Source organism: Nymphalis io, chromosome 2, assembly GCF_905147045.1.
Source record: "Nymphalis io chromosome 2, ilAglIoxx1.1, whole genome shotgun sequence".
Classification (NCBI taxonomy): domain Eukaryota; kingdom Metazoa; phylum Arthropoda; class Insecta; order Lepidoptera; family Nymphalidae; genus Nymphalis; species Nymphalis io.
The window spans coordinates 8993201-9005337 of record NC_065889.1 but is presented as its reverse complement, the minus strand read 5'-3'; the positions used below and the strand labels follow the sequence as shown (position 1 = coordinate 9005337).

General features: G+C 31.0%; 2 protein-coding genes across 2 annotated transcripts in view; both read right to left on the bottom strand.

Moving 5' to 3' along the window:
- LOC126775188 (protein tramtrack, alpha isoform-like) overlaps positions 1–5504 on the bottom strand; it is a 56955-nt gene extending 51451 nt beyond the window's left edge. The window contains exon 1 of the mRNA XM_050497013.1: positions 5132–5504. The gene's annotated coding sequence lies outside the window, so the exon portion shown is untranslated. The remainder of the gene's footprint in view (positions 1–5131) is intronic.
- Positions 5505–7698: 2194 nt separating this feature from the next.
- LOC126776108 (follicle cell protein 3C-1) lies at positions 7699–11270 on the bottom strand. The gene is made up of 4 exons (XM_050498403.1): positions 11130–11270; positions 9731–9894; positions 8914–9093; positions 7699–8051 (listed from the first exon to the last, which is right to left on the bottom strand). The coding sequence occupies exons 2-4, from the start codon at positions 9872–9874 to the stop codon at positions 7878–7880; spliced, it is 498 nt and encodes a 165-aa protein (XP_050354360.1). The 5' UTR covers positions 9875–9894; positions 11130–11270; the 3' UTR covers positions 7699–7877.
- Between the last annotated feature and the right edge of the window lie 867 nt (positions 11271–12137).

Genomic DNA, 12137 nt, shown 5'->3' with positions numbered 1-12137 from the left:
TTTTCAAATAAGCTTACAAGTATTTTTAAATCGTTCGTTTATAATATGGTATTAAAGGAAAAGCTACCACCGGTTCAGAATATAACATCAGTAGTTTTCCACCAGTTAAACCATATAGGTATATGTTGACAAATATAATATGTAAATACAGATAATAATTATATTAGATTATATTATTATATAATGTGTTAGTCTCTGTCCTTAAAATACAGAAATAAATATTCCATCAATTCAACCAAGTCACACTTAGCGAGCGTCACTCGTCATCGTAGTTACTCGAAGGTGGGCGTTTCGACCTTCGCGGATCCTGACTCGTCTCTTGTTTTCCTACAATACAACTTATTAGTGTCATATTTTTCATTGAGCTCACAAACAAGACACGACTTAGTATAAGACAAGTTAAATGTATAAGAGATATAATATAATACATACATAAATGGAACATTTTCATATTTTAACGACATAATTAGAGTACATAACATTGAAAAATAGATTTAATGTTAAAAAAATACTGCCTATATAATAAAAATAATAATATTAAAGTTTTGAAATTATTACTTAAAATTTACAGTGAGTTTTGCTCTGCAATGGTTGCTACAAATAATGCAAAAATGATAGGTTCTGTCATTATTTTATTTTAAATCCATCATAATAACTTAAATCGTATATTTCAATATTCAATTATATAATGTTACAGTTTTAAAACAGCTCTTCAGTAATACCGTTATGTACATCCGATGCTTCACGGCGTCGTTGTAACAACGCATCGTCTTCTGCTCCGAGCTGCCTGGTCCAGCAATAAAATATTTCTTTTTATGTCTCTCTCGTGTAACGCTTGAACCCGGCTGTGATTGCGCAAGGTGCGTTCCGTGTTTACGCCTCACGGACAGTACCCTCGTGCTCTGAGGAAGTCGAAAACGTGTTTCGCCTATTATCAGTCGAGTCAAGTTCAATATCGAAAAATTGGTCTTTCTGGTATTTGGTCTGGCCACACTGTACCTTCCCATTTCACTTACATACAATAATTTTCGATTTGTTTAATTTTTAATTGTGTCATTAAGTTTTTACGCTTTGAATGGAATTGTGCTTCGATTTCATATAAAAATTAAATAAAAAAAATAGTAACTATAGTAAGTTCCAAATAGGTAGTATGTGAAACTTTTTTTTTAAATATATTTGTTATCATGACGATAATGGTAGTTATATAAGTTGAATTAATAGTTTGGTTTATTATTGGCTTAAAACTTTATACACGTAAGCATTGTTTATGTAGAGGTCATTATTTAAGTAGCTAGATACTCGTATCTATATTATAAATGCGAAAATAACTCTGTCTGTTACGCGTTCACGGCTATACCACTTAAGTGATTTTCATGAAATTTGGCGTTAAGCAAGCTTGAAACTAAAGAAAAGCTACTTTTCATACCTTACACCTGCACCCTCAAAGCACGTGGCAGAAGCCGCTGACGAAAATTAGTACAAAATAAAATTAGCTACCACAAAAATCATAGTTTTGTCACGTTGTCATTTTCATTATCATTGCGTAATAATAGTACTGACATGAATACTAGGCTTTAATTTCTTATACTAGCTTCCTCGCGCAGTTTTTTTTTACTGAATATCCAGCACAAAGATATTTCTTCAAAATGACTTGGTAGGTCCATTAGGTTATAGATGAACGCGTTCAAACAGACAAACATTATAATTTAGATATTAGTATAGAAAAACACATTAATACTCATGTTATTTAAATGAACATTTATAACAGTACGAGTCCTTGATCATGGTCAGAGAAACAGAAGTTGATGCTGGACAACAGGTGAGGAAGTTATTAAATATTTAACTTAAACTTCCTTTGTTTACTGACAAATTTTATTATCAGTTTCCAATTTTAGACACCTTAGCAGTTAATATATATTTTTAACAATAATGATTTCTTTATATCATTTTTTTTCTACTAATTATGACCTAATCAAACCTTATGGTGGTACTTATGGAACTAATTTTGAATTGTAATTAATATTTCGAACTCATATTATCATAATCACACGCTCCGCTTTATCCAGTTTTTGGAGTTTTGGAGTCGGCGCAGTCGCTACGTATACTGTATGAAACACAAATTTACAGAATTTTAACGACCAATAATCTATGGAAATGGTTTTGCTATTAGGTTCGTTTCCTGCCATGATATACAATGCTCAATTACGCTTATTGAAAATTTCCTTATCCCAATCTTACGCCACCCATATAGAACTAAATATATATATATATATTTATTTAATATATATGCATATAATATACTTAGCGTTTTCACTATCTTCGCGGTCGTCACGAACTAGATCACTGTTCGATCCGTATAATATGCATTACAAATCGCAACGTCTGCATTTTTTTTTATTCTTAATAGATAACACTTCTTAAAGTAATAGAAACTTTTCCATCCTGCGTTTCAGTTTATTTATTGTCAAGTCACTGGTTTATTTGTCTTTGCAAATATTTTAATGACTTTAAAACGAAAATCAATCATTTCTCATTTCTGTGAAACAGCAGGTAGTGCCGGCCTCAATTTACCCCACTGTCTCCGTAGTTTCCATTCGCAGTCGCAAAAACTTGTGAACGGAGCTACGGGCGGGGCGACTATATCAACTATCTTGCTAATGTCCAGTGTAACTTGACATGTATCATTTATAAGCAATCCCCCTATGAGAACGTTAAATTAAGAACCGAGGGAGGATGGGTAGATCACATTAACTGGTGCGGATTTAATGACACATTGTTGGAGACGGAGAACGGTTTGAGGTATTGAGAAGTTCTTGTGATGCGATGCAAGCGCACCGTTATCCTATTTCCTCCCTCCTTAGTTTGTTGTTGCTTATTATAAGATTTAGCGAGTACACGTCACTTTAGTTTATGGAGAAACTCATTATTTCTCATGAGACATTACGCTTTTCAGCCATAAAACTTAGTTTATGTTATATTGGACACAATGACAATAAAATTATTTCCTTAGCTTATGATGTGCTATAAAAATGAAACAAAGCGAGTAGTATAACTTCGATTATGAAATATATAATAAATCGCTCATAATTTATTATAGTGCAACCAGAAAATTACCTCTATTTTAAAGAGTAAAAAACTAATAATTAAAATAGGTTTTAGAAATCGTGTTAATGTTAAAACATTAACATGATTTTCTTTAGCTTATAAGCCATAATGTACGTAGCTCGTCGTATAATTAATAATAATAGTATTATATTTTAAATTCACTGTAGTCTATAGATTTTAATAAGAATTACGCAATTTTTTTGTCTAATTGAAAAACAAATATGAAAGCAATTAAATAACTTCAGAATGCAATTAACTATACACTCGCAGTCAAATGACGATATACAAATCAGAAACAAAAGTAATCTACTTAAAACAGTTGAAAATTACTCGGAAAATTAATGCATCTTTCTTTATAAGTTCCACATATGAGCGACGGAGTACTGCGGCTCAGTTCGTAGGAAAACTATAAAATGCATACACGGACGTTTCCAATGGAGAGCGGGTGATGAGAAGGGGGCGATGCGGGGCGAGGGGCTAGTCGACACACTTTCTGAAGGGCTCTAAAACCACGGCTTTTGTGGCCACCTTTATGAGCCATCTATTCGTAGACCTTTGATTTATCACAAACAGTTAAGGCCAGTTTTTGTGTAAATAGTTGGTATTCCACATTTATGTACATATGTATGTGTTTAGAACTTTGAAATAGTTGTTCTGTCACACACATCACCATATCGAAGACTTAACAAATCTTCAATCCATTTTACTTTAACGTTAATAATACCTGCTTATATGTTAAACATTCTTGTGAAAAAATTACTCGCAACGTTCCTATTAATTATATGATTGTGTTATAGAATAACTGTACATAATTGTCTATTTTTGTTATGGCAATTATTTTATTATTTTATATTATTATTCTAATAGATTTACGAGATTACAATTACGATTCTATAAACATTAAAGTCGATTAAAACTTTATCATTTCCTTCCTGAAACTTATTAATATAAGTTATATATTACAAAAAAATTGTTAAATTAGTAAAATACATAGCTGTAACTATTTATCATATTCAGAATTAATGATTGAGAGTTTGATTAAATACATAAGTATAACTATCGAATACATATAGAAAACAGATTAAATTCTGCTCAAACAACTGCAGTACTTTTCATTATTTTTTTCTTCATTTGAAAAAGTACAATATCTGTCTTTTTTTGTCAGTCATTACAAAACTAGCGCCCTGACTGACAGTAGAATTGTTACACGAACTTTTTCATCTAAACAAAGGAGCGAAATATTTTTATTGTAATCGTTTAGATAATACATTAAAGTAACAAGCTGCTGTATTGTACCTACGTAGCACATTATATTTACATTGATTGTTAGTTCAATTAAGTTAGTTAAAGGAAAAAAAAACTTATGCTTTCGAGTTAATTACTAGACTATTTGAAAAGTGTATGTATATTGTATATAATAATTTAAATAAGTATATATCAAACTCTGTAGGAAAATTTATGTAATAAATTAACAAATAGATATGTACAATATAAAATATGAAGGATTGAGATATATATAAATCAACGTTATAAAGAAGAAGAATTTTTAAACACAATAATTGTTAATATTATTTTTCTATCGTGGTGCCTTCCTTGAATCATGAAGTACCCGAGCGAGGGCAGTGGTCTCAGGTGGGAGGGGGATAGTTGCGCAACGCATTACAATAACGCGACATTACGTGCCTTGGCCGCTGCGCCCGCGCCGGGGTCATGCGCCGCGGTTCGGGGAACGTTTACACCATTGTCACGTGGAACCGAACTTTAAAGTTCGCAGGATCAATTTCTATATCAATAAATAATTTATTATTATTTAAAATTATTCTTAAAAATCTACTCTATCTATTTTAAAATATAGTCAGGGTTATTTATTTCTTTTAAAGTACCTAATAATAAATACGAAGAAAGCGATTTAAATCAGTTTCTTTTAGAAATTGTATGATATTTAATTTAAAATATTAATACACATCTACAATAAAATCACCATATGGATATGAAATAATGTTTTTGGCTCGTTATTAAATCTTACCTTATATCAATATCTCATTCTTCAACAATACTAGATTCGCGACAAAGGTAGTTGACGATGTCAACAGCAACAGTGTTTGAAATAATTATAATAACACATTAATCAGCAACGAGACCGAGTCCACTCACTCCACGTGTTAAGGTCAAAAACTTTGAACGTTTCAAATAAAATTATTACACAATTCTTGAGTCAACGCTGACTATTATTTTTAATTATTTAAAAATTGCTAGAATTGCGATTTTAAAAGAGGGCTATACTAGTTACAAAGTAGTACAAAGAAAGTAAAGGTATTAAACAAAACTAACATTCATCGAATACTAATTCCAAAGCTGCCCTTGATACCAATTTATGCGATCGGAATTAATTGGCTTGATCATACAAGTATCAGAGGGTGAACTGCAAATCAGATCTCGTTTAGATAGTTAAGTACGCTAACGATAATACTAATTAATACACGATTAATGTTACTGCGTACCTCCAGTAATGTAAACATAGCGACAGATAGAGTTATGTAAGAAACTAAATAATTCATATATAATTCATAAATATAATAAAAATTAGAACTAACATTAGAAATAAGTTCGTCAATTTTGTAAAAATGTTTGTAAGATGATATTGTACACCTGCTTACAATCACACGGAACACATCCATATAACCTTATTACATAACATATTGCTGAAAGTCGAAACTATTTGAGTTTAAAGAGCCTTTTCGAGAGGTGTTAATTCTAAACATGATAGATTGTAGAACTAGCGATCCAGCCGTCCACGCAAGGATGCGCAGGCGACGCGTTTCTTTTTAGAAAGTGGCACGTGTCGGGGTTGTTCACCCTACACGATCCGGGTCACACCGCGTCCCGCGCGCCGCACTCTTGCGCCGTAAGTACTATACGTACTAGTCCTTGATAAGGAAACTCCATTGACACCATAATCGAACCGGGTCGACGGATAAGGCACTCCTTGTGAGATATATAGGACGCCTGATATGATAGCGTCGAGTCACATACTATGTTAAGATTTGAATTTGTACATAGTGTCATACACCTTGTATACATGTAAATCGTGACTAATAATGGTAGCGCAGTGTCAATCGAACATGCGCAGGGCGTCGAGTTAGTCGATGAATTTGTAATAAGCATTGTAAAATTTTGCACAGAGCACACTAAACAGTTCTAAAAATATTTTTACTTGAACGCAATTTGGATTCGGCAAAAAATATAAAGTTCTTTGAGTTAAAAATTTAATTATTCGGTTATATAACTAACAAATTTAATTCGTTTCAGTATATAATATTTTTAACAAAATAATTTAATGGATGACTTATATAAACGATCAAAGATTTAATTAGAAATGTGTTTCGGTTACCATGACTAAAATCACTCGTGTTTTAATAACATTAAACATTTTGCTATTAAAATGTTTTAAATTGGATATAATGCATCTCCTGTTGTAACCTGATACCCCGTACATAACAAGTTGTCATGACGAGCGTGTACGTTGTAGCAATTTAAGTAGGTATTATACCTACGTCCATCGAGACCACAACAATAGGGTTTATTTGTAGAATAGCCTTCTGTCTGTTTTCTGTTTTGTATTGTCTAAAATTATTTTTGTATTTCTAACTCAATTTGAAATTATAATAATCTGATTAAATTTTTTTCTATTGAATTTAAAGTGAAATGGAATTACGAGTATGAGCGCTTTTATTTATTAGTTTGATTATCTTAGTCAGGTACAAGACGTTTGTTCCGACATAAAGTGAACAAATTTATTTATTAAAAATAATAATAAATTCGTTCGTTGGAAATAATAAATTATGGTAGCTTCATATTGCTTGAAGGATTACATGTTTATAGTATTTTGGTTAAGCCTTTAACTTTTATAAGCATTATTTTTTTATCATAATTGCTCTTTATGATATGATTAAATACGAAACATTGAAATAAACTATTTGCTATTCGAGAACCAGAAGATTAAACTATAATAATATACAATTATTACTTTTTATACAAAACATTTGAAATAATCACCAGTTCTGACTACAGGGATGACACCCGCATAGCCATACATTGTCCCAAACTAAAATACACCACTTAAAGACTCAGCTGCTCCCGCAGACAACGAAACTGGGTCAAAATGATTGACTTATTTCTCTATTTATGACGTTACAGCCCTAAGCGTCTAGGTTTTTGTCACTTGCACAAAATGAGTTTTGAATAAAAAAAGACTCGATTCAATGCGTAAATGAGACGCCAGATCGAATCCGTAAAATAAAAACATTTTAAGCGTATTAAAAATATATTATAAAAAGTCTTAATGATAAATAAACATTTCTTAATCTTAACTATTTATAACTTATTAATCACTAATGAATTTAAAAACTATTTTTATTATTTAATTTCTATTTATAAATAAATTATATATTTATTAACATTAAAACTTATAACAATAGCACGTGTGATGTTTAGTACAGATTAAATCATCGCATTTAAGAATTTATGATATTTCTCTACGAATCCTTTAATTAATGTTGCTAAATTAAAAAAAAAATATGAGCGAAGAAATAAATTATTGAACCTAACCACCTATAAAAATCAATTGTATATATATCTGCTATATGCACATAAGTTATAAAGTAAAACTAAACAATAATAACTCTTAGTTAACATTAAAAATTTTAAAACGTTTTCAAACAAAATATTCTTTAGTATAATCCTACCTAAATCGTTTAAATTATCATTAACATCTAACACTTGTGATGCTGTCCATCCGTACAGCAGAATTCTTTACCCGCGGAAAAGTTAGTAGGAGTCCACTGCCCGCCGCAGTTCCTGATAAAGAGGAACGCCTTCTCTCGACGGACGTCTCGCTCTACTGCGCCACAGATTACTGGCCCGGCGCGCGGCAAGTACTTTAATATCTGAACATTGCGGAAGAATTGAATTAGTTCTTTATAATGTATAAACTAAATTAATTCTAAAAATAAAATAATATAAAATAATCACAGATCAGTATTCCTCCATATATTTATATTTCCTATAGTATAACGTTATTTTATTTTTTTATAATCGATAAAAAAATACATTCCACTTCTTTGAATCGAGCTTTTTAAAATAGAGCTTTTTTTAATGAATGGATAGAAGAACTGCACATATTTTTGGATCATGTTTGAAGACAAATTTTCCAAGTATTTTCATTAGCTGACTCATTAGTCAAGTCAATGAAATAACTGGTCTACTAACAATGTTTTAACTCAAATTGTACTTATAAATTACTAAGAAATATATATCAGTGTAATAATTAGAATGAAATGACCGAAGTTCTATTAAGCATCAAAGAAAGTATAACAATTAATAATTCCTCTCGGTAATGTAAATCAATGACTAATTAAAACGAAAAATATACGAAGGAAGTGATTGCCAACATTTAATACACTACATTTTATTGTCTATCTGCATAACACTTTCTAAGCAACAAATGTTACATCAACACCTGAGAATTGATTATAAAAGAATAAATGAGCTAGAAATCTATGACAATATTAACAAGGAAAGTTAAAATCTAATTTCCTTTACTATTACGGTAATAAACTTTATTATGAGTTTATTAGTAACATTTTCTAAAAATGGTATAAAATTGTAGGTACAATTATATGTAACAAGATGTAGGTACATCTTATAACTTTTATGCACTATAAAATAATAATTTATTATTATTTAATAGAGATACATAACGAGTTGCAGTGTGTGCGATATATAATATATAAGAGAGATAATACATACCACATCCAGGCATTTACTGATGCAGTGCTTAAATCCCCCAGTGCCGCACGGCAAACTTGGATTTTCAGTGTCGTACGTGACCACGGGCTCGCCCTGTGGCGGTCCTCGCGGCCGACTTCGACGTCCCTCCTTGATTCCCACTTGCTGTGACATGAACACGCCACATTGACATGGCTCTAACTGTAAAAGATAGGATTTTTATTGTAATTTATGTTTAAGATTACGAAATAAAATAAAGAGTACTAATGTTCCACAGCAAGCCCTCTCGAGGAGCATCGCAGCTTATTCCACTTTGGTGGTCCAATGAGCTGGTGGCTCGACCTCGAGATAAATTATAAACATAAATAAATAAATAAATATAAAAACTCAATGGTGCTGGGCTGAACCTGCAATCTACAGTTAAGATTCACGTGATCCAGCCACAGGGCCATCGCGGCGCTTACAATAATTATAATAAATAACAAATTTATTTAAATTAAAAATAAATGTACTAATTCAACATTATAGTCAAAAAGGCTAAGAAAATTAGATTCAAAATATACAACTTCATTTTGATTAATTTTAATTAAAAATAATTAAGATTAAGTTTGAACCAGTGATAACTAGAAAATATATTAATAATTGACCATTAATTTAAAAGCAGTCGCCCAAAACAACTCGTAAAATATAAAATTACTATGATTACTCTTATACATATTTTTAGCCAGGTCTGAACAGAAGTTCATAATGAATATATAATAGTATTTTTTTTAATAATCAGATCAATTACCTATATCACAATTTAAAAAACTTAGTAATACAAAAAATATTAACTTACCTCGTCAAATTCTTCGTCAAAATCAACAGTCTCCACTGACTTTAAGCTTTCTACATCGTCTCGCTTCAGTTTGCGCCGGGCCTCACTCGGTCCCGCTAACCACAAAAATGCCACCAAGAGTGCACACAGCCGGATCCCAATCATTGTACAGCCGATGAAGTTATCTATTCAAACTATATTATTAACGGTCAAAATATAATATGATTATCTAAATGATAAATTTAAATAATTTACAGATTCACATGTAGATTCGTAACAAACCATTGGACTGAGCTTTGTGACTCTAAGGTTCCATTGACATACCAAAATTACTGCTGCTGAGTACGCGAAGCGATTGGAATTTTTATCGTGACGTTAGATTTAATTTTTCAGCAATGTTGAATTCGGTACTAAGCCGATACAGTCATATCTTACGTGGGGATGGCCATCGCAAAATCGAAAATGGTCTTATATCCCTGACCGATCGCAAGGAAGAAGACGACCACACTCAACTTGGTGGTTAAAAGTGCAGAAAGAGAACATGGATAAACAGATAAGCCAGAAAAGAGCTCTATGACGCAGAAGGACAAGTAGATCAGACCCTGGCTCTGGAACTGCTAAGAGGGTTCGGACGAAGAAGAAGAAAAATTAGAACTCGGTTCCACAATAATGCCATAAAATGAAGTGACGGGTTAGTAACATTATAATAGAAATGAAGTCAATAAAATTATAAGACCAAGAATACTCACGCATTCGACATAAGATTACGAGCGGAGTTAAGTCACATCATGGTTAAATCCCAAATGAAAAAATATAAATTGGATAACATACATCGCATTTAAAGCAAATCATTTTTAATTTATAACATTCAATTTGCTTAATGGTGCCTACAGTTAGGTCGCTAGCATGGCATACATTGGATAAATTATAAAAGATACATCAAATGAATAAAACTCCGGAATCATAGGTCTTCAAAGTCCTACCGAAAAACGACAGCATAGATAAGAAACGGTGACCATTTTTTTTTTGTTAATAAAAGGGACAATGAACTATAAATTTATTTCCATTAATTTGTCGTTGTTAATTGAAAAGATATGCCGAACTACTATGTTTCTCGCCAATCCCGAGAGCTGCCAGCAAATAGCAGAGCCGCAAATATTTTATTATTTAAAAGAACTTCAAACTGTTATATCTGGTAATTATATTCAAAGCTAAATAACATTTTATTCGGAAACCCCACTAAATTATAATATAAAATTATTCATGATAAAACACATAAAAAAATATTTAAAAATTATTTTATAACAAAATTTTAACCAAATAAGAAAAAAATATAAACCCTATATTTTAATCCTTCTTGGAATGCGAAGATGAAAACATTTATTAATAAACATGTCAAATTTCTAGAAATCAAACTTACATAATATTTTTGTAGATCCCCACTTAATGATATTAATGTGACATAGGTATCTGAATAACTAAAACAATATAGATTACCTTACAGTTTAAACATCTCTATTTAAATCCATATGATCAGGAATTTTAGTTTGAAACGTCACTAAAGAATGCTTAGTCAGCCTACTGTTACGTGCAAAATACGTGCATTCAATCTCGGCTGTATCGATGTACGTGTCGCAATTGATCGGAGATTCAACGAAGAAAATGCCTTTGCATCGTGAGATGATAAACGATTTATTGGAATTTTTGTACCATCAAAGTCTCACAAGATAGGATTATGAAATTCTAATATTTATAACTAAAAAATTGCACAAATCGTAAAGCTTACATTAAAATATTTATGTTTAGGCCAGTTAAAACTAAAATTGCACATTTGGCTAAAGCGTTTTAAAAAAGAACATAAATTTATCATGTTATGATAATATATCATTTTATATAATTACATATTTTATTTAAAAAAGAAAAATATGTAACTTTTGGAATAAAAATAAGATTTCAGATAAATTGAATATAATGTTCTTTCTTCTTTCTAATATTGTTTTATTAGGAAAAAATGTGTAAATTCTACGTTACTTTATTTATTATTTTACGATCACTTATTGTGATCGTAAAATATTAACAATTTTACGATCACAATAAGTGATCTTTGATACATTTTTGACACTGCTCGTGGTTTTATCTCTTCCTCCAGCGCAAAATCTCCAACATAGTAGCACCTATATTTGTAAAAGCAGTTTGATGGTTCTTAAATGTAAAGTATGGCAATGTCAACTGGAAATTTAAGTTTTAACACGTCTGAGTAATCCTTTTATAAAATTTTTCGTTTTATGCAAATTTTACGTCAATGAAAACATCAATCTTTATATCAAGAGAAGAAGCCCGTACCCACCTGTTAGACAATTAGAGGCTGTTAGCTGTCTTTACTTTATATGTATACCAATATATTTAGGTATGAGTTATTGGCCCGACC

Excerpts from the sequence above, each read along its gene's own strand:
- LOC126776108 (XM_050498403.1), bottom strand. The coding sequence starts at position 9,874 with ATGATTGGGATCCGGCTGTGTGCACTCTTGGTGGCATTTTTGTGGTTA. Across the intron at positions 9,094-9,730 it reads TTGACGAAGAATTTGACGAG|TTAGAGCCATGTCAATGTGG; the intron begins GTAAGTTAATAT and ends TATCTTTTACAG. Across the intron at positions 8,052-8,913 it reads TCAGTAAATGCCTGGATGTG|ATATTAAAGTACTTGCCGCG; the intron begins GTATGTATTATC and ends CGCAATGTTCAG.